Source organism: Pagrus pagrus, assembly GCF_965226575.1.
Source record: "Pagrus pagrus genome assembly, chromosome: 6".
Taxonomy (NCBI): Eukaryota; Metazoa; Chordata; class Actinopteri; order Spariformes; family Sparidae; genus Pagrus; species Pagrus pagrus.
Window position 1 is genome coordinate 31112456 of NC_140190.1, and position 22258 is coordinate 31134713.

The window sequence follows — 22258 nt, forward strand, 5'->3', positions numbered from 1 at the left end:
GCTTCGTTCACGTTCTCCCTCTGTGTCTTCTCTCCTTGAAGGTGGAGTGTCGAGCAGTGATGATCTTCTTCCATTACTGCGTCCTCTCTAACTACTTCTGGCTCTTCATCGAGGGTCTGTACCTCTTCACTTTACTGGTGGAAACCTTCTTCCCTGAAAAGAGATACTTCTACTGGTACATCATCATTGGCTGGGGTGAGATGTCAACCACATCACACACACGCACTTAAAATCCCAACCTTGGACGCATCTTTGTTAATGATTGTGTCATGTTTTACATCAGGAACCCCCACAGTGTGTGTGACCATCTGGGCGGTGCTGAGGCTGCACTTTGATGATGTCGGGTAGGTGATGAAGAACACAGTTGAATTTCGTCTTGAAGTTTGTCTGATCGACCTCTGAATGTCTCATTTTATCTTTCTGTGCTCTCAGCTGTTGGGATATGAACGACAACGCTGCCATCTGGTGGGTGATCAAGGGACCTGTGCTCGCTTCAATCATGGTGCGGTATCACTCTGTTTGAGTAATGACAACATTAAAACAATCCTTACATTACCAGTGATATTTATTAGTTTTTGTAACATCAATATTTCTTCTACAGATCAACTTTGTTCTCTTCATTGGCATCATCATCATCCTCGTCCAGAAGTTACAGTCCCCAGATATCGGTGGAAATGAATCCAGTATTTACCTGTGAGTCATTTCACTTTTCATTCTGCCTGACATTAAAGCAGAACATTTCATTAGCTGCTGATAATTCCAAGATGAACTTTAGAGCAATCATACAAAATGTCTGTATTACTTCACTGTTCACTGTTTTGAATTGCTTTTAATATTCTGTCCTTTTAAGGAGTCCTCTGCACTCGTTAAAAGGACTGCATTTAAACTACATGACATTTGATTGGTTTGTTATAGTCAGTGGTGGAAGGTCAATCTGACAAAGTAAACCTTCACTACTTAATGATTACTCTCCTAAAGTTGCAGTGTGATTGCTTTACACAGTACTCAGCTGTTGCTAAACAATATTGACATGATTGAAATCATTCCAATTATTTAGCTTACCTTTAAAAAGTTAAGTGGAATCTATAAAGTGATCAGATAAATGTTTGGTTCCTGCCCCAAAGCATTTAATCAAAATATAACTTTTGCAAAATGGTCCCACCCACCAAAGAATCTGTACAACAATGCACAGGCACCGAAAAGTTTTTTAAATGGAATATGGTTTGTTCTGTCTCATGGGGAGCCCACTATGCCAAATGTTCTTTTAAAACTATTGTGATTTTATATGTCTTTGCTCTTTCAGTACATTTACACATCCAACAGTTGTAAAACATGACAACAAAATCTAAAATTCAGCACAAAATGTCTGTAAATTCAGGCCAGTTTCTTGATTTGGGTCGTTACATGGGGCGTTTTTATTCTGATTAGGATATTTTTGGGCTTATTAGTGGAATATTAGGATCCGTGTTAAAGCAGCTAATGATAAAAGTAATGTCGTTAATTTTGCATCACTTTTTAGAAGTTTTAAGAATCTGTATCTGTAAGGTATGAATTAAATTAACAAGCAGTCTAGAAGAAATGACATACTGTAGTCCAGTCATCTCATCATAATCTGTGTGTGTGTGGGTGTGTGTGTTGTTTTGCAGAAGGTTGGCCCGCTCCACTCTGCTGCTGATTCCTCTGTTTGGGATCCACTACACTGTGTTCGCCTTCTCCCCTGAGAATGTCAGCAAGAAGGAGCGTCTGGTGTTTGAACTCGGACTCGGATCCTTTCAGGTGACTGTTCCTCCATTACGGTTTGGACTTGATGAGAATACAACTGTAAATTTGAGGTTGGATGAACATCACAAAAAGGACAGCTTCAAACCTGACTGCTGTAAAAATAGATTATATTTCAAAGTTGAAAAGGAAAACAATTTTCAAGAGTTACAGTTTTGAAATATTTTTTTTTTCATGTAATTTAAATTGTCAGCAGTCAGAGATTTAAAATTTTGCATCTGCTCCTTGACTTTGACTCCAGTAATTTGAGACTCGACTTCAAAAATAACAAGCTAAAGACCAAGGGGAAGGCTTTCAAACCATCAACTTGCAGCTAAATGCAATTTAATTAAGTCAAACAAGTAAAATTTTAACACATCAATATTGAAACCAAAACTCCAGATGATTTTACTTCAAGAAATGAAAACTATACGTACATTATTTACTTCATTATTTGTGTTTAATTTCATAAAACAGCTGTTTGTACAGTTCACATGTTTTTGTCTCATCTTTGACCCTGTGTGTCTCTTCAGGGCTTTGTGGTGGCCGTCCTCTACTGCTTCCTGAACGGAGAGGTAAAGCTCCTTTAAAACTATAACTGACACCATTATACCAGGTTTCAGAATGCACAATCTAATGATTAAACAAACATAACATTACTGATCAACAACACATGCATAAGGAGAGAAGTATCTAGTGAGAAAGTATCAGATGGATTGGCTCACAATTTAAAAAAACATCTGGAATCTACAGAAACCCCGAGAGGCGAGTGAGAAGAAAGAGTTTTTCAAGATTTTCTATTTCTAATCTGGGAAAATATTTTACATTAAAAGGTTGGACAGGATTTTTGTTGTCAGGACCACTTTTCTAAGTGTTTCTCATTTTGACCACAAGAGACCACATGTTCTAAACGGGACTAACAGCATCCTGTTTTATATAATGTGAGTTTAAATTGCTCCATGTACTAAACACAAGATACATTTATTGTGTGTTAGCAAGCTATGTAAAATTAGCGTCATTTTACGCGTGTGTTGTTTTTTTGTTTTATATAAACTTCTGTGAAAGCAAAAAGTTTCAGGATCATGTTTCTGTCGGAGCTTTTTTTTCCTCCCATTTTCACAGATGGAAAAAAAAGCCGAAAATTTGAAATTGGATTCTCACTTGGCCTCTTAGGGCTTCCATAGTAATCTTTCTGTGATTGTTTGATAAAACTTGTTTGTAGATTCGCTGTTTTGCTTTCTGGCACATAGCTAGCAGCTCGTGTGCATTTTCTCACCCTTTTCATTTCCTCATTTTTTTATTAAATTAACTATTTTCTTAGCACAGAATCTTGGAACAATAAATACAAAAGATGTTAAGCACTGAATTAAGCTGAAAATTGGTTTAAACCAATTTTTTCCTTTCAAGAGTATTTTTCAGTGAAAATCAGTAAAAATGTAAAACAATGAGCCTTAAACACAGCACAGACAGAAGTAGAGTGAGACTGAGGGACAGTGAGCTTGTCTCTTTCCAGCGAGGTCCATTAATAATGACCTTGTGAAGTATATCCCTCAAGGTGCAATCGGAGATCAAGAGGAAATGGCGCAGCTGGACGGTGAACAGGTACTTTGCTGTGGACCTGAAGCACCGGCATCCTTCGCTGGCGAGCAGTGGGGTGAACGGGGGGACGCAGCTGTCCATCCTCAGCAAGAGCAGCTCGCAGATCCGCATGTCCAGCCTGCAGGCCGAGACCCCGGCCACTTGAGCGGCGCCGGCGGGGACACCACGTCCGCCAACGACGCTGCCGCCTCCGGACCTGACGCCGCCAAACCTGCCACACCCACCCTCGTCCCCATGACCAGTCTCACCAACCCCTTCCTCAACCCGTACCCCAACCCATATCCAGACGACACCATGATGGAAACCCAGCTCAACTCCACCGACCCAGAACAGCCTTTAGTCTGACCTGCTCCACCCTGATCCTGAATGTCAGGTGCCAAATAATGAATCTCCTCGTGTCCTGGTTCAGGTGCAGCTGAAGGGGAAAAACAACCGTAGTCCTCCTGTTCCTGAGCAGCCTGTCATCTTCAAAAGGGCACGAGCTGGATTCTCCTGTATATCTAGTGTCTCGTTGGGCTGTGACATGCAGAAGGAAGCATGGTCATCTCTCTGTACATATTGTGTTAGTGTTTAAAGTTGTGTGGTGCTACAGTGCAGCACAGAGGGACCAGAGAGCTCTACAGTGCGTCCTCTCACAGAGATCATTCCAGTCTGAGGAGGGTTTTACATTTGTCCTCGACTTTCACCCTCAAACTGTATTTTAGATTATAACTTCACTCAGACATCACAGCTGCTGTGCCATTTGAAATGGTTTATTTTAATAAAAGAACACTGGGCAATGTAAATACCTTAAAGGGGAAGCCCACTGATTTTACACGAGAAGATCAGTTAGCTAAAAGCAGTTATACTGTCTTGTTTGGCTGCTTTTTTTTAGTAGTTGCACAGGTTGCGTTACAAACTAAAGTCATGGCGAGGAGGATATATTGAAAAGAGAGTTTGGACTAAATTCATGATATCTCAGCCTCTGCTGCTTCGAGTCTGACCCTCTCTGATGTACAGAAAATACCTTAAAAGTGCAGTTTTGTTAAATGTTGAAAACAATTTATAAAGTAAAGGTTTACATCAAATCAGTGTTGAAAAAAAACAACTTTTCACCATCAAATCTGTTCCTGATTGTGCTAAAGGTCAGACCCAGACGTATAAAACCCATTCAGCACAGCCAACTGCAGCACTCTTCATGCGAAAGCTCAGTATTATTTTCTCATTACTGGCACAATCATTATTTTTCCTGTGTAAACTGTGACTGATGTAAAACAACATAATGAGTATTGAAGACTGAGGAATGTCGAGGAGACGTTTCATCTGGATCCAACAGGTGAAAGTGCAGTATTTATAAGAAGGACGTATTTTCTATGGTTATGTGAAATGCCAAAAAAACTGAGAAAAAAAACAAACACCAGGGTGAGATGATGACTCAGAGGGTCTTCTTCAGTTATGTGCGCGATGCTGAGGTTTACCGACTACGACCACAAACACAAACCTCTCTTTTAAATCTCAGCACTGGAAAGAGAAGGAGTCTGTAGTTTCAAACAGCCGTGAGTACAGAAAATGTCAATGAAAAACTCATGATGAAAGTATCATGAGTTCAACTGCTTGCATGAATTTGCATTTACTTATATTGTGTTTTCTTTCTTTTGCTGTGAGAATTCAGTGTTTAACTGGATGTTAAATGTCTTATTTTTCTTCATGAACTTCCTGTCCGGCTGTTGTGGAGGCGAAGCTTCTCTCTTCAACAGCCTCCTGCAGGAACAATGTACTGGTCGAAGTGAAGGTCTAGACCATCGCAAACATAATCCCCAACAAATTCTCCTGATTTGTTTCTGAAAAATCCGTTTTAATTTTGATCAATGAGTTTTGTGTTTTCAGACGAATCCCTTGTACAACCTCGTAGTCTCTTTGTCTTTCTCCAGTTATTCTCTCTGGTGACATTTTATCTCTTTATGCATGAAAACAAGCACATTGAGACAGATGTTACCTTTGGAGAGACAGACTTTTAACTTGAGGTAATTCTCTCATTCCAAAGATGAATTAATCAACTGCTCGCTGAATTTTTGCACGGCCGTATCTGTTTGCAAAGGCTGAGTTCTCTTTGCAACTGATGTCACAGCAGATTTTTGTTCCTTTGGTCTGACTCAACTATCCTCTGAATCCCAACGTTTGACTCTACTTTGTGTCTCCAAAAGTGCCTTTAAGCACAAAACAAGTATTTTGACTTCTGTTGATGATTTAAAAGAATAAAAGAGATTTGTCTTTTCATTTCAAAACGAAACTGCAAAGTAAAGAAAAGGGTTGAACAAAGTGCTTTTATGATGCTTATGACTAAATCAGTGTTTTAAACCTGGAGGCCTTCAAACTACTTTAACTCATCTTTACTGAGGATGAGCAGAAAATACGACAGATTAGTGTTTTAATCAAGCAGTGCTACAGTATATCAACTCGGTATGTCATGTACAGTACACTGTATCAAGAATAAATATGTTGTACTTTTCATGTTTTATCAACACATACTTTATTTTCCTCTACAGCAGAAAAAAAATAAATCACAGGACTATAAAATCTGAACCACAAGAGACTTTTCTTTGATAATCTTCAAAATGTGAGACAATTTTACCTCTAATCCGACTGAATTTCAGAACAGAAGAATAATTTGATCTAACTACAAATGTCTGAACATTTCTTTAAAGACAAACTTGAACTGGAAAACTCCAAAACAACAACAATTGAGTGAATAATTTATTTTAACAATAAACTTTATGACTAATAATAATAGAAAAGTTCAGTATTATACCATAGTTAAATGTTGAGTTTATCTCTTCATAAGCATTATTTTTTGGTAATTTGCAGGTAAAAAGACGTCACTATACAGAGTCCCCAAACTGACATTTAGTTCAATAATAATTGTTATTTAAAGACAAAATGTTTTTCCAGCTGATTGGTTTAAGTTTGTTTTTACATTATATTGTAACTTTTTAAAAGGTATGATTTGTTAATGTATTCAGTTATATTATTTACTTGTCTGAAAAACTTTTTTGAAACACTTTGTCAAAAAGGCTGTGAACATTCCAGATAATTCTTTTGTTTTTAAAGTTATATTTTTTTACATTAGTCATTTAACTGTCCTGTTATATTTTCTGTAAATGATATCTAACTACACGGCGGTCTAAATGCAGTATCAAAGCTTTATTCAAATTGCAAGGAAGACTTTTTTAAACAGCCTGATTTTAAATATCAATTATTTAAAAATGAAACACACACAAAACTGAGGACAAGGCGTCTGTGTTGTCAGTGACAGCACTGCAGCCAAACTGTTTTTACAGGTCGATTTTGACTGAAGGTCAGTCTTGACTCTGGGGAACAGTTTTTTTGACAAAAAACAAGGTACATTATTAAATGCCCCAGAGCTTGATCTTCACCAGTAGACAGAGTTTGACCAGTTTTCATTGAATTGCAGACGCTCAAATTTCCATTTTTTCCCCCCATTTTATTTTTAATGGACCTGATAAAATAATCTTTTTGTCTACATACTAGGATAACTAAAAAGTATTTTAGTGACTGCATTTGATTTTATTAACATTTCTTTTATATACAATACAATGAGTCAAAATTGCCAGAAACAGTAATGACATTTCACAATGGATCTTGGTTAAAAGGTGACTGTTTTTGACCTCTTGATCAATGGTTTTCAACTTTTTCGAGTCATAATGTTCACTATTCAACCAAATTCTGTCCAGTCTTACTCTAAATGTCTGTACATCTCTTGACCTGCAAATTACCAATCAAAATGTGTTTTTAGTCCAGAGAGAAAGAGAGGAAAGAAGGGCTGACCAGAAACTGTTGTCCTGTTGTTCTGCTGTGTCTGTATTCAGTGCAACCTGAAATAATAACAGTGCAGATCCAACAGCAGCCATTGGGGGGCCCTGTTTCATCGCATGATGTTTGGGGAAAGGGCTGGACAGAAATCTCCACCTCTGCTCTGCTTCAGTTGAATGTTCAGTTGAGATCATCAGAAATATTTTGACAATCTCACCAGGTCAAGAGCCTCATTTTGTTGATGTATTTATAAATGAGTTTCTTTAGTGTTAATACGGGAGTTGGAGCCTTATATTATTGCCAGTACTATGTTGATGTCAGACAAAGATGTTGCTATTATTATTATTATTATTATAAGAATAAATATTCATTTGAACCTGTTGTTTTGAGCTATGATGTAGTTAGTTGAAGTGTTTGAAAGGTCTGTAGCCAACCTTTGTGAATAAATAAATAAACTGCAGTTTAAATGTGCGAGACAGAAACAAGCTGCCAACGTCGTACCTTGTAAAACCAGTTTTCTGTGGTTCAAAGTGAATAGCTGTCATTTAAAGACTTGCGCTGTGATTGTTCTCTCATTTTTTATTTCATTATTTTTTAATGGTGATTGTGTTTGCTAAAAGTATAAAGCCTCCTGTGATGCCTCTGTACTCTCTAATAGGCTGATGCATGCGTGTTAAATCGTTTTGATCTCATTTTGACCAGCAGATGTAATCATGAGGGAGGGTCGAGCTTTCAGGCCATTAAGGGAATCTGAGCTGGGTCCTTGTTTTTTGAACATAATGAGTGGATGAGGCGATTAATAAGCTAGAAGACGGATAGTGGGTTTCAACTGTGAATGATTTGTCAAATTGTAGCTCCAGTCCCATCAGGACCCATCGAACACTTTTCCTTTGAATGTTAATCTTTGCTGACATGAGGAAAAGTAAAGTGCCATAAACAACTGCTGTACTCTTTTTGTTCTTATTGATTTTACTGCAAAGCATGACAAGGTGATCTGGTTTCAACTGTTTTTTCTTTTGAGCCTTTAATGGTGGTCATCTTTATTGAATTGCTTTATTGTAGGCTACTGATCGCTTGTGTGAATCAGTTAGAGGTAAAAAAAAACACAAAAAACAACACCTGGGGCTCAGCAGTTTGTGTACTGATGGCTGAATGTAAAGTAACTTAAGCACTCGAGCCTGCTTCTGTCTGCTCCTCTTCTGTTCATTTGATCTCTGTCACTGCAAAGTGCACCATTTGATCTTGTTTCGGTGTGCACATTAGAATGGTTTTTTGTACATTATGGAAGTATCGACAATAAATGTTTTTAACTTGTGGCTCAATGTTGTTGTGTGTGGAAAATATTGAGCTGTCTCCTGGATTAAAGGATAAGGTTGGTGATAGGTATGTTTTTATTGTACGTGTTAATCCATCTCTGAGCACTTCCCAACGTCCCTTTCCTGTTCGAGCTCTCAGCCCCATTTCTTACTATTCCTTCTAAGATTTAGGACATTTACATATTACACATATATTGCGGACTAAATTCATTTTTTTTTTATTTCTTTAGAGGCAAATTCACACCCCTTCAAGTGTGCCCATGGGACTTTATTTCAGAAAATAATTGTACATTAGTCAGTGGCGAGAGTCAAATAATTTTTCGTTGTTTTTCATTTTAAAATATCATTTTCCAGGTCAACAAAGTCTCAGTTTGTCATCAAACTAATGAAAAATCAGACTGTGAAAATCCGTAATTATAAAGACCACACAGCCAACAGTGTCGTTAGTGACGTCTTCTCGTTTAACTGCAGTTGTGTTATGGCCAGTTTTATTGTGATTTTCATCTTTTTTAGTACCTTTTCTGTGCAGAGTTGGCTCCATGTTGGTGCTGGTGACGTGTGTTGAACATGACGATGTAGCTCACTGAGCGCTTTAACACAAAACTAGATGCTATTTTACCGTAATTATGACAAACTGTCTCAAAATTAAAAATTAGCTTTTAAATTGACAAACATTTGATTCATGACACAATTCAAGATCAACATTTTTTGTCTCTCTTCATTCACACTACCAAAGTTCTTCTGAAATAAGGTCCCATGGGGCAAACCGGAAGACTTCGGCTCTCTATTAAAAAAGGTGATGTCACAATAAATCTGGTCATACTGACAGCTGCATTTATGTGAAGGGAGAGTCAGTTTAGTGAGCTAGCTGACATACAGCACCAGGTCTACAAGGTTTCAGTGACACGTTTTGATGAGCGTTAAATGAGAAGATGTCACTAACACTATACACCTGGGTGTGAAGTCTTTAAAATCATGTTTTTAAGTCTCACAGTCAAACTGCAACTTTCTCGAGCTGAAAAATTATCTTTTAGATTGACAAACATTGTATGTGTAATTCATAGCACAATTCAAATGGGAACAAAAAATGATTGATCTATTGCCATTCACTAACATACAGATTTTTTCCCCCTGAAATATGCACCCCACCCCCACCACACATGTACCCTACACATCAAACACACAAGCTTAGCTCGACCTCAGTCTTTTTATAGCTGATCAACTTAAATGAAACATGTTAAATATAAATAAACATTCATTATACTGTATAGAACTATTCCTCTCTATCCAGCATGAGTTTCAGTGGTGGATTAATCCACATTTGGTTCTTCAGTTGGACAAAAATTTATTAAATGTGTATTTATCCGCCACAGAAAATAGTCCCCAACAAATGCACTATTTATTCTTGTTACATGAACGTTTGATAAAAACTACAGAGGCCTGCCATTTTCAGGACTTACACAGCAATGTTAAAACATGAAAATATACTATGTGATTTATTATTATTTAAGATTTACATCTTTGGTTAGAAACAATGGGTTAGGTGCTGAGTGCCCAAGTTATGTTAGTTTTATTCCAATTCAATAAAACTCAATAACAGTGTATACAGTAGTCCAGTTTAGCAGTTTGTTTTGCTGCAGTAATGGTTTTATGTTTTCCTTTTAGAAGTATTAAAAAAGTGCTAAAAGTTGTCACATTTTTTATTTTAAAGAAAATGCAGATACCCAGTAATGGACGTCCAAACTCTGATGAACACTTAAGGTAAAAGAATAGGAAAAAAAAAAAAAAATCAGTCCACTGAGTGCATAAGTGATCAAAATATTATGAGAGTTTTGTGAGATGGACTCAAACATTGTTGGGTTGGTCTTTTCACTGGATGTAGACAATAAGAAATAAATAGATGATCCTTATCCTGTACCGCTCATCCCCAGCCCAAATAAGAAAACACCAAATGAGAAACTGGCATTCATGTAGTAAACTGGAACCTGTAAAAGAAAAACCAACATCACTTCAAGAAACAACAGAGAAATAACACTGTAGATGGATGTAATCTAAAAGTTCACACACAACATGAAAAGCTTTCTCTCAAAAAACATCACATGTTCAGTTAATATCAACCTCCACTTCCTCACTGCACAATTTTAAATTGGATGAAAGCTTGTTTTTTTGCACAAGAATATCACGCCTTGAATCTGACACAACACAGAAGCACATCTGTTATGCTGCACAGCAAAGACTCAAGTACATGGTATAGTGTCACGCTCCTAAATAGTTGATTTTGTTACACAGATTTTGAGAGCAAACCTACTGAAGGTTCAAAACACCTGAACTGCAGAGAAAGAGTTATAGTTCATGATAAAGGCACTGAAGTGGTCAGTAGCTGAGTAATATTTCCTTCCATGAATAATACTGTGCATAAATACATGTACATATTTGTACTGAGCCTAACAAGTTAAAACACAGAAAAAAAAAAATCAAAGCATAGATACAAAGATTATTTCTCAGAGGAATCAGGTTCTTGATTAGCATTAGCACAGCAATCAGCATCACTAAACCTATGCCAACAAATAGGGAAATTACAGTACAATTTTCTCCACATCTTGCGATTTACAGCATATAAGAATAAAACATGTATAATACAAAAAATATGTTAAATCTATAAATACCAACGTGTCTGTTTAAGCAGTTCAATCCATTTTTATCTACCATTTATGGGCCTTTTTATACAATAACAAGGTCATTCAATACGGTTTATAAATCTGTTGGAGGAACTGTTCCGTCGTCATAAAATGTAATCTCTAGCTCAGGTCTATTTACATTCACACAACGACATAAAAACAGTAATCAGACAAATAAATAGATTTTACAGTCTAGTGCTCCAGATGTGTGCTAGTGCACTGTGCAACATGTTGCGTGCAGAGCCACTGATGGTAACACGGGCGCGTTTTATTAAACAAAGAAAGTCTAATTATAGAAGTAGTGTCTCTGTCATGTGATTGTACCATTTAAGAGACCAGTAGCAATAACATGGACGTCTAAACTCTAATGAACTGGTGGAACTAATCTATAAGAAAAATCAATGTTTATTGGCAACAATCAGACACACCAGCTGACCAGTGGAACTGAAAAAAAGAGGGGAAAAAAAAAAAAGGAGAAAAACTACTTAAAAATTGTGGTTTGTTAATGTTTCTGAGCGAGCAATAAGAAGTGAAAGAGTACTTAGGGATCAAGCTGTTGGAACTATGCAGCAGTGACAGTCATTGTCATTTGTAAACCATCCTCAACATGACGGATTAATGAGCAGAGGTACTGCAAGAATCTTGCATCAATATCTCAGCCACATGTCTACACTGCACTGACATTTTACTGGAACTTTTTTTACTTTTAAACTCTGAATGTTCCTTAAAGATAAAAGTAAACTGTAACAAAGGACCCATACTCTCCTGTGGTTGGTTTTATAGTTTGAAAAAAGTCTGAATTTATCCAAGGACATAAATTAGTCAAACCCAAGACAGTCATGAACTACATAGCTCTGTGAAATTTAGACAAATAAAAGGCTGACTCTTGGTGAGATGAAAGCCAGAGTCTGTCTTTGTGAAAGAAACCTCAGAGGTTTGATTGCTACTAACAGCACCTCCAGCCTGGTCGCATGTTCCAGCACAGCCCTGTCTCCTAGACTTTACTTCCATATACAACTAATTTGAAACAGTAAGAACATTGAGGGAAATGTGATGATGGCAAATACATTTTCTACCAACATTATGAGGAGGTGTTGTTCATTAACATACCTGGCAAGTCATAAACACATTTCATTTGTTTTTTTTGCCAAAACAGGCAATCTTGCAATACACTCACCACTTGCAGCTGTGGCAGCACTGACAGGAAAATACCTGAAAACCAGCCACAAAACAAATAAAAATATACAACAAAAAATAAATATGTATGGGGAATGCCAAAGGCCACAAATGATTTGATAATAACAGGAAAAAAATGTCTCTTTTGCCAATAATGAATCTGAAATATGTACTTCTGTCACCACCTCAAAAGTCCCCAATGAAATGAAACAGGAGGAAACTGAAGGTGTATAGAGGAGCTTGGGTATGATGGGGTTCAGTTAAGATAAACAAAGAAACCTGCAGGCGTCAGGCTATTGAAAGGCAAACAAACCTGTTACACAGATAAGCACAACCCTGATGCAGGTGACCTATGAATGGTGACTCTGGATCGTCTCTAAACTAAAAAGAACAAAGACAGCAAAGACATCTGAACAGGGCCTGAACCGAGCAGAGATTCAGGCTGACAATCTGTTTGGATAAGGTCCGCAGAGTGTCAAGGAAGGAATTACAATCACAATCAGAATGACCTGAGAGTGCCTTCACAAAAAGGCATCATCACACCCTGATTGGCTGTGAGGGGAATGCCCCAAGCTGCTCTCGCTCATGAATTAGGAGCCAATCACCACACCTGCACACAGGTGATCTGAACCTACTGCAATCAATCCAGAGGGTTTTAAAAAAGACAGCAAGTACCAAATAATGGGACTGCCACACAGTGACAACAGCACTGTTCAACTTTTATATGGTTATGTTTCAGGACTGGCAGCACGTGGTTTAGGTTAGAGAAAGATCATAAATATCTGCAGCGGATAAATGTGGTGTTTCAATCACACAAAGAAAATCCAGGCAGCAATTACATTGACACCACAGCATAGCTGTGAAAATAATTTAGTTTTATACACTAACATAATTTTTAGGAGACAGGGTTGTCCAGGAAATATAATTGGCTGTGTCAAAGTTGTGGGTGGGAAGCCTGTGAGGGATCAAGTTCTTCTCACTCCCTACTTTTTTTTTTACTTGTTCAGATTTTTTTTTCCAAGCCTGAAAATGGTGAAGACTCCCTACTAATTAACGTCACCGCTTTAAGAAATTCCTCCATATCGTTGTCTGACTTGTCCTGTTTTCCCTTAGCAAGTGAACATACGAGCAAAAAACAACATTTTGCCACAAAGCACAGCAGCTGAGACACAGAAGTGCACAGAAGCGCTCAGGGGAGCCGTGACTGAAGAAACTAATCATAATTCTGATGTGAAAAAATTAATGTTTTTTCATTGTGTGTCGTGATAACAGTGCTTTAGTAAAAGGGGAGAAATATTTGGTGTTTGTGAGTCAGATGTGGAGGAGGGCCCCCTAAGCTAAATCCTGCCTATGATAAACACAAGCCAATACTAAAGCCTGTACGTTGGAAAATAATTAATATCGTGGGGTAAAGTTTGAGTTTGTGAAAGATGTGTGGGATTTTATAAAAAAGACTCAAGTTAACTCCTGTAAATTAGGCAGCCCGTGTGGGATTCTGCAGATAATTCGTACCGTATTAAGTTAAGAGGTACCTTAAACATTCAACAATCAGGCTCTGTGGTTTAATCACTTGTTGACGACGTCTCCTGGCAGGTTATTAACACACAACACGAGGACCAGCACTGTCCAGTGTTCCTCAGACAGTGGACACGTTGGGTGTGAGGGCGTGTGTCTCTGAGACCGGCTGATCTTTGGGGCTTGATTTGTCCAGGACGGATATCTGAGTGACCGTGCTGCTTTCAGTGAACAACGTGCGCCGTCGTTTACTGTAGCTCAGGTAGCTCTGAGTCTGCCACTTCCAGAACCTCTTCTTCAGTTCAGCCTGCACCTGATCACACACACCAGAATCCATGTATAAACACACAGAAATAAAACCAAACGTAACAACATGGAAAACAAATGCTCAACAAATGAATTGTGTTCCTCTCTGAATACCAAAAAATTTTGGTCTATATTATTGCCTTCCACACCTAAAAAAGGAACTGTGATAGTGGATTTGCAAATTTCAGTCAATTAAATACCAATATAATATTTATGACAATTTTCCAAAGCATACCCAGATGTTTAGCCTGATTTCCCAACTGTGAGAGACAATGGATATAATGTATCACAGTATGATATGAAAATCAATATTTCTTTTTTTTTACAAAGACAACTAGGAAAGCTCATTGCTGCCAGGTCAGACGACAGTATCATAATCATAGTATTATAGTGTGAAAAGTTTATTTATGAAAAGATCTTAAATGGAACAAAGGAACAATGTGTGATTGATTGGGTGAGACGTGCATAACCACTTCTATGATCTTTGAACTGTCAACATATACAGTATCTATTGTACTGGAATTCTGTCAGTGTAGTTTTATTGTTTGTGTGTTTTCTAGGTTTTTTTGTGGTGACGTTTGACCGTTTTTCCAGTGTTCTGTTTTCCCTCCTGTTTTCTTGACTGGCCTGATTTTTCCTCCTCTAATCCTGGAAGTCAGTGGATGTCTAGATCATGGCCTGACTGGACGTCGGGCCAGGCCATGATCTGGACGTCCATTGACAGCCAGAATTAGTTGATAAAGGACGTTGAGAAAATACATCCAGTCAGGCTATAATCTAGACATCCACTGACATCCAGAATTAGTTGAGAATAGACGTTCATACTGGCTATGATCTGGACGTCCACTGACAGCCACAATTAGTCGATAAACGATATATAAACGTCTATACAACGTCCAGAAAAGACGTATAAAAAACTTTCATTCTGACTCCCCAGAGGACGTCCTTTAGACGTTTTGGATGTCCATAAATGATGTCTAAAAGACGTGATCTAGACCACTTTTGCTCACTGGGACCTGTCTTGTATCCGTCTTAATTAGCCCAGCACTGTTACCTGAGTTCTTCGCCAGTCTGCTTTCCCTCCACACCTGAACTTCCTCTCCCCCATTAGCACTTCCCTGTTCCCTCCGTTACAAGTATTTTACCGTTCACTACCCTCACCTGTGTTTTGCCGCTCATCTCCACCTGCACCTCATTGCCTCGTTTATTAAGTTTATATTTAAGTCCAGTCTTTTGTTCAGTCATTGTCGAGTCTTTTGCTTAGTTTCTGTTATCCTGCTGTTCCTGTTTCCCTGATGTTCCTTTGTGTATGCCTCTTCCTTGTATTGCGGTTATCCGGATTAAAACCTCATCCATTGCACTTCCTGCCTGCCATCTCATGCATTTGGGTTCACCTTCCCTGCTCCAGCGTGACAATTAAAGGAAATTGAACAAAATAATAATGTTTTGGGATGAATGTAAACAATTCTAATTATATCATATTAATTCTATAATACTGAACACAATGTTGTATACAGCAGTATTTACTTACCTCACCATTCAGGAAACAGTAGAGCAGCGCCACAACGAATCCCTTCAGAGCAGAAAAATATTAACCAGAACTGTTAATTATTAAATATGAAAAACATAGTGTACATGCTGGGCAAAGTTTTCTGACACTGGATCACTATGTATTTATGAATAACACAGATTATATATGTCAAACATAGTCATTTTGGATTACAAGGGCCTTACTTAGGTTTGTGTCTGTGTTGTGTGTTTTACCTGAAAGGATCCCAGACCGAGCTCGATGAAGATTCGGGCCTCTGCCCCTGTGTTTTCTGGCAGGAAGGCAAAAACCATGTAGTGCATCCCAAACAGAGGGATGAGGAGCAGAGTGGACTTGGCCAGCCGCCTGCACACAGTGTCAAAACAGACCCATGAAGAAGACATACGCTGTGTGTGTGCAGATCATTTGTGTGTGCATCTATGTGTTTGTGCGTGTCATCATGTGTGGAGGGATATTTATTCTCTTCTCACTTGAAGTGACTGGTGTCGTTGCCACCGACGCCTGGCGATTTCAGCTTCTGGACCAGAATGCGGATCACATTGATGAAGATGATGAAGTTCACCTACATCAACACAAATGACGAGCTGTCAAGAAAAATGTCAGACAAATACCACAATCTTTGTGCTACAACTGCAGCCAGTTATATTTGTTTTACTGGCAATCAACCTCTCACTCAAAACAATTCTCTGCATTTTGAGTTACTTTAAATTAGGACAAAAGTATATTTTCTTCTTGTTCCTACTGTTTTGTGTTTGAGCTTCAGTGTGTAGAATGGTGTATGTGCAGAGTTTGATTCTTGAAGGCTGTTTTAACATCCATTGGTCAAAGTGTACATTTTTCTTTGAGCTCAGTGAAAATCAGATTTTAGGACGCAGGCATACAAACATGATGTGTGACATTACAAATAGTAATAGAAGCCAATCCTGGTCTAATTATCGTCACAACTGTCACAACTGTGATAGGAAACTTAAAACCTCCAGTGCACAAACACTGAGAATGGACTTTACAGGGAAGTAGCAGACATCTTGTGTCCAGCAGTTAAACTTGTGAATTAAAAAAAGAAGGAATAAGTGTTATTTTAAGGATTCTAATGGTAATTACACTTTTCACTAATTACAAAAACCTTGTCCGACATACATTAGAATTGAATTTTGTGTATCTTAACACATGTGTGGAGGGGATCTTTAACGTCATACAGAACATGTACCCAAGTGGCTCCATTAGTTTAACTGATCAATGCCTGGGTCCCTCTTCCAATCAATGGAACTAATGGAGCTGCTTAAATGCATCTAGAATGTCTTCAGGAATAACACATCCAGTTGTTTTTGACTTATTTCTTCACATAAGATACAAAACAAGATTCAGCTCCTTGCTGCTTACAGCTAGCCACATAAATAATATAACTAATAATGACGATATATGTGCATTTAGGGGAGCAGAAAGCTTGTTTCTACCTTCACTCAAACAAACACAACAAATTCACACCAGCAGGGAAGGACGGAAGTGCACTGATTAGTTGTTGGCGTTACCTGCTAAAAATAACAAGCTTGTCGACCATCTGTCCAAGTTTTCCTGCTTCCAAATAGGAAATGAATCAACTTCCGTCACTTATTTTTGCTTCTAATGTAAACACCAGGTAAGTGTCTACAGTAGCTGCTGCAGAGTCAACAATAAAAGCCTGATCTAATATTGAGGACTCTTATAATTCTTCACTAGCTCCCACTTTAACTGCTCTGTACTCACCAGTAGTGACGCAGTTATTGGCGCTTTTATGATCCACCAGATGAAGGCCACATCTGTGTCATCCCAGCACCTGAGACACATGGCAGACAGTAATGAGATAAACAAACCAGTCACAGAAGAACAATATTGTAGATCTTGTCACGAAGCGCACGACAACTCACTGTCCAGACACAACGCTGTGTTAGAGAGGGGGGAAGCAAATTTATTTATCTGTCATCCCCTCTGAGTGTCCTGTAATACATTCACATTTATCATGGTATGATCATGATGTATTCAACATGCAACGCTATGCTTATGAGCCAATTAATGTGACTCACTTCCAGAAATTGGTGACTATCTCATTATGTAACACATGGATATTAGTACATATTGTAACCTTAAAGAGGTGCAGTAGTTCACTAAATATAATTTTGAAATAAATTTAAGAGAGAAAGTTCGGCAACAAGATCGACACTTCTCTCACAGGGTTAGGATTCTTACTCCTGACATTTTCTCTGATATTCTCCTGCAGCAGCTCACCCTCTGTCATCATAGAAGTTGCGAGTAAGGATCCACGCCATTATGATTGTTGTCGGGACACCTGGGAGGCACAAACAGAGTGACCTGATCATTAGGACAGACTCAGACAGAGAGGAAGAAAGACAGAAAACGAAGGTAAACAGAGAGGAATGGCTATCAGCGGGACACCCACCCCAGCCGATGAGTATGTACCACCAGAAGTATTTCTTCTGGAAGACAAAGGTGAGAGCGAGCAGCGTCTGCAGGTACATGCCCTCCACCAGCAGCCAGAAGTAGTTAGCGAGGATACTGAACTGGAAGAAGGCCACAGCTGATTTACAGGATGTCTGTGAGACAAAAACAATGAGAGCCACAAGCATCAGATGAGTCTGTGGATGTCATTTATCTAGAGTGATCCTAATGGTAATGATCCTTCCCATCAATTTTTGGGTCACAGGGGGGTCTGTGATGATAATACGTTTGAGGGCAAAGAAGGTGATTATAAATAGAGGTGGAAATGTTCTGCTTGGTCACACTCATTTGAAGCAGTGGGTGTGGGTTATAATTACTCTAATTAAAGTTAAGCCCTTCCCCCCTTACTTACTGTTGTGTCATCAAGCTTCTTTCTGGAATAATCGGCTACAGATGCAGCTTACAATAATGGTGGCAGATTGACCACTCAAAATAATTTTTCAAACAAAGATTAAGAAAAAATGACATGACACGGGCAGCTGTGGCTCCGGGGTAGAGCCAGCGTCTTGTTATCAGAAGGTCACTGGTTCGATTCCCCTGGTCTGCATGTCGAAGTGTCCTTGGGCAAGGTACCGAACCCCAAATTGCTCCTGATGTGCTGCTAAATGCCCTAAATGTAAATGTAAAAAAAAGAACTTTGATTTTTCAAAATAAATAGAAGGCTTTGGATTTTGTCGAAGGCAGCTTTCATCAGCTGCAACTAGCTAATCAATGCTATGCTAATAACTCTGTATTTGAGCTGAATTTGTCTAATTCTTTTTACAAGAGCAAAGGCTTTGAAATATTTGCAACCTTTCATATATAATCCTTATTCTCTGCTTGGTCACACAGTAGCTGCACCTGTGGTTGTGTGTCATAATTGTGCTCTAATTAAGGTTGTTACAGTCACAGTAGCCATGAGGTTGATGCCAGACAGAGATAGACACCAGTCGGGCAGTGGCCTACTAAGTGTCCTGAAATAGTGTGTGATTACCCTTTTCCAGGACCGTTGGTCAAAGGAATTAAAATTTGAAAGCACTTAATGCCCAGTTACTCTGACATTACGTGAGACAGCTTGTTTTGTTGTTTTTCCAATTGATAATGGGAGCACTGGTATTCAATTGGTGCAATCAGTGGATACACCAACATTGGTAGAAGAACTTCTCAGAACTCAGAAAAAGTACAAAGGTATTAGCATCAAAATAAACTTAAAGCACTAAAAATAAACTAAAATTGGCCATTTGAGAAAAATGTATTTTGATAAAATCCAATATTTTTTTATGATGGATTATGATTATTGATGCATTAATGTGTACATAGTTAAATACTGAATCTAGTAAATATTTTATATAGCTACCATTTTTTCCTCTGATTAAAAGTGGAGCGAGAGTATAAAGTAAGACATGGAAAATACTCAAGTAAAGGTCAAGTATCTAACCATTTTACTTAAGTACTACTTAGAGATGTGAATCTTCACTGGCCTCACGATTCGATTACAATTCAGCAGTCAACAATTCAAATGCAAAACAGTTCTCGATGCATCTCAATGTATGCAAAAGACAAACGTGGCAATGCTGAGACTGTCTCCGAGCCACAGGAAGCCATAGAGGAGCAGAATGACAAACTCACTCAGGAGCTTGGAAGAGGGAATCTTTTGCCCAACAGCAGTGAAGCAGTTTCCTCAGAAGCAGCAGACAATCTCACACTCATGGCCAGAATGCAGGTGAGTTTACCGGGGAACAGGCGAGGCGGGTTGGTCAGAGACAGGCAGAGTCGGCAACAGGAAATTAGTTTCTCCTCTGAGAAGTCCATCCCAGCCTCTTCCTCCTCCACCTCGGACCTGTCCTCATCAGAGCAAGAGTCCTCTTTGTCCTCCTAATCGTCTGAGACCTCAGATGGAAGAGGAGATAATGTCCCTTGCAGTGCACCTCCAGCAGGCGCAGAGGTCTTGGAGGGCTGGTCAGGATTGCAGCAGTGGAAATCCCTGATAAGGGTGGCGTCCAGAATGCAGAGCGGAGACCCATGATCTTTCTACTGGGCTGTACCCCTTCCATTCGACCAGGTACTGAAGCCCTCTTCTGCGGCGGTGGGAGCGAAGCAGGCAGTATACCGTGTAAACTGGGCCCCCATCGATTATTCGAGGCGGTGGTGGGGGTGGGGCAGCTGGAACCAGTGGGCAGACATGGAATGTTGGATGGATCCACATGGACTTGAGCCTCACTGCTGTGGGGTTGATGACATTCTGTTTTACAAATGGTCCAATGAACCTGCCCACTGAGCAGGCAACGTCTGTGGACGTCCAAAACAGGTTGATATCATGTCCATCGGGCCAGGCCATGATCTGGACGTCCATTGACAGCCAGAATTAGTCGATAAATGACATTGAGAAAAGACGTCCAGTCAGGCCATAATCTAGACATCCACTGACATCCAGAATTAGTGGAGAATAGACGTTCATACTGGCTATGAGCTGAACGTCCACTGACAGCCAGAATTAGTCGATAAACGACATTGACAAAAGACGTCTGGCCAGCCCATAATCAGTTGATAAAAAACACTGAAAAAAGACCAAACCAAAAAGATGCCAGTTGGGGTGGAGAGATAGCATGGCTAAGAGACACTGTATGCATCTTCCCATGGCCATATAAATGTCTATACAACGTCCAGAAAAGATGTATAAAAAACTTTTATTCTGGCTCCCCAGAGGACGTCTTTTAGAGGTCTTGGATGTCCATAAATGACATCTAAAAGATGTGATCTAGACCACTTTTTGCTCACTGGGTGGATGCCAATTTCTTGGACTCTACTTGTAGGGGTATGTCCCAGGTTGACAACCACACCTTCTGGTCTGCCTGGTAGGTGGGGGCCTTATTGCGGCGGTTGGTTGCTTCGGAATATCAATTGGCAGCGTGAAGGAGAGTAGTTCTGGCTCAGGCCCAGGTCCGACAACAGCGGTGGTGAAGGTCTGGACAGACAGGCAGGAAACCTCCTTCTCCAGGGCAGAGAACAGTGGAGGTTGGTACCCATAGGAGCACTGGAAAGGAGACAGACCGCTGGCTGAGCTTGCTCAATCTGGCCATTGGACTGAGGGTGGAATCCTGATGATAGGCCGACTATGGCCCCGATGAGTGTGCAGAACTCAGAATGAAAGAACTTAAGAATGAAACGAAAGAAGGTGCAGGGAAGGAGCTTCTGGTCGCTGGCAGCCCGATGGGATAGGATAGCTCCCAGCCCCACATTGGAGGCATCTACCTCCACAACAAACTGTCTCTCAGGGTCAGGTACTTGAAGGATGGGGGCGGAGGTGAAGCGGGTCTTGAGGTTCTGGAAAGCCTCCTCAGCGAAGTGGGTCCACTGTAAGGGCACCTTGGACAAGGTGAGAGCGGTGAGTGGTGCAGCCACAGTGCTGTATCCGTGAATGCAAACCCAGAACCAGGAACCGCTGCAGCTGCTTCCGTGAGTCAGGAACTGGCCAGGCTGTAACAGCTGACACCTTAGCGGGGTCCATCTGCATAGTTCCCTGACCCACGATGTATCCCAGGAAGGAGATGGATGAGGAGTGGAACTAGCATTTCTCAGCCTTCGCGTACAGTGAGTTCTCCAGGAGACGTTGCAGGACGGCCTGGACATGTTGGTTGTGTTCCTCACGGGACTTGAAGAAGAGAATATTGTCGAGGTACACATATGCATGCCTATTTGTCCCTTAGTACGTCATTGACCACGGCCTGGAGTACAGTCGGGGTGTTGGTGAGGCCAAAGGGCATCACCAGATATTCATAGTGTCCCACGGGAGTGTTGAAAGCGGTTTCCCAGTCAACACCCTCTCGAATCCGGACCAGGTGATAGGCATTGGTGGCCCCCTGCAAGTGATTTTTGGGTGGTGAGGTGCCTGGTTGCAGGTTGATGGAGAAGTAACATGGGGCGATACGGGGGCCGAGATGTAGCCTTGTTTTTACTGAATACCTCACGGAAGTCATGGTATACGGTGGGGACCCCGGCAAGATCTGGAGCCAAGCTGGAGTTGGTTGGTGGTTTGGGCACGGCGGGCTGTTGCCCAGTCGAAGTGTGGATTGTGGTGG

The 22258-nt window shown here is 39.9% G+C and overlaps 2 protein-coding genes across 6 annotated transcripts in view; one reads left to right on the forward strand and one right to left on the reverse strand.

Annotated features, from left to right (window-relative positions):
- The window catches only part of adcyap1r1b (adenylate cyclase activating polypeptide 1b (pituitary) receptor type I), a 29675-nt gene extending 21192 nt beyond the window's left edge, over positions 1 to 8483 (forward strand). Inside the window, exons 8-14 of one of the 2 annotated variants that reach the window (XM_084356020.1) lie at positions 42 to 195; positions 284 to 344; positions 433 to 502; positions 602 to 693; positions 1647 to 1776; positions 2292 to 2333; positions 3301 to 8483. In XM_084356020.1, coding sequence (XP_084212146.1) covers positions 42 to 195; positions 284 to 344; positions 433 to 502; positions 602 to 693; positions 1647 to 1776; positions 2292 to 2333; positions 3301 to 3702 — 951 coding nt within the window. In that variant the 3' untranslated portion in view covers positions 3703 to 8483. The remainder of the gene's footprint in view (positions 1 to 41; positions 196 to 283; positions 345 to 432; positions 503 to 601; positions 694 to 1646; positions 1777 to 2291; positions 2334 to 3300) is intronic. The other variant, XM_084356021.1, reaches the window with a different exon arrangement.
- Positions 8484 to 10165: 1682 nt separating this feature from the next.
- ghrhrb (growth hormone releasing hormone receptor b) overlaps positions 10166 to 22258 on the reverse strand; it is a 45832-nt gene continuing 33739 nt past the window's right edge. For 2 of the 4 annotated variants that reach the window (XM_084356023.1, XM_084356022.1), the window contains 7 exons: positions 18142 to 18295; positions 17970 to 18030; positions 17451 to 17520; positions 16178 to 16269; positions 15923 to 16052; positions 15690 to 15731; positions 10166 to 14165 (listed from right to left, as the gene is read on the reverse strand). In XM_084356023.1, coding sequence (XP_084212149.1) covers positions 13974 to 14165; positions 15690 to 15731; positions 15923 to 16052; positions 16178 to 16269; positions 17451 to 17520; positions 17970 to 18030; positions 18142 to 18295 — 741 coding nt within the window. In that variant the 3' untranslated portion in view covers positions 10166 to 13973. The remainder of the gene's footprint in view (positions 14166 to 15689; positions 15732 to 15922; positions 16053 to 16177; positions 16270 to 17450; positions 17521 to 17969; positions 18031 to 18141; positions 18296 to 22258) is intronic. The other 2 variants (XR_014622830.1, XR_014622831.1) reach the window with 2 other exon arrangements.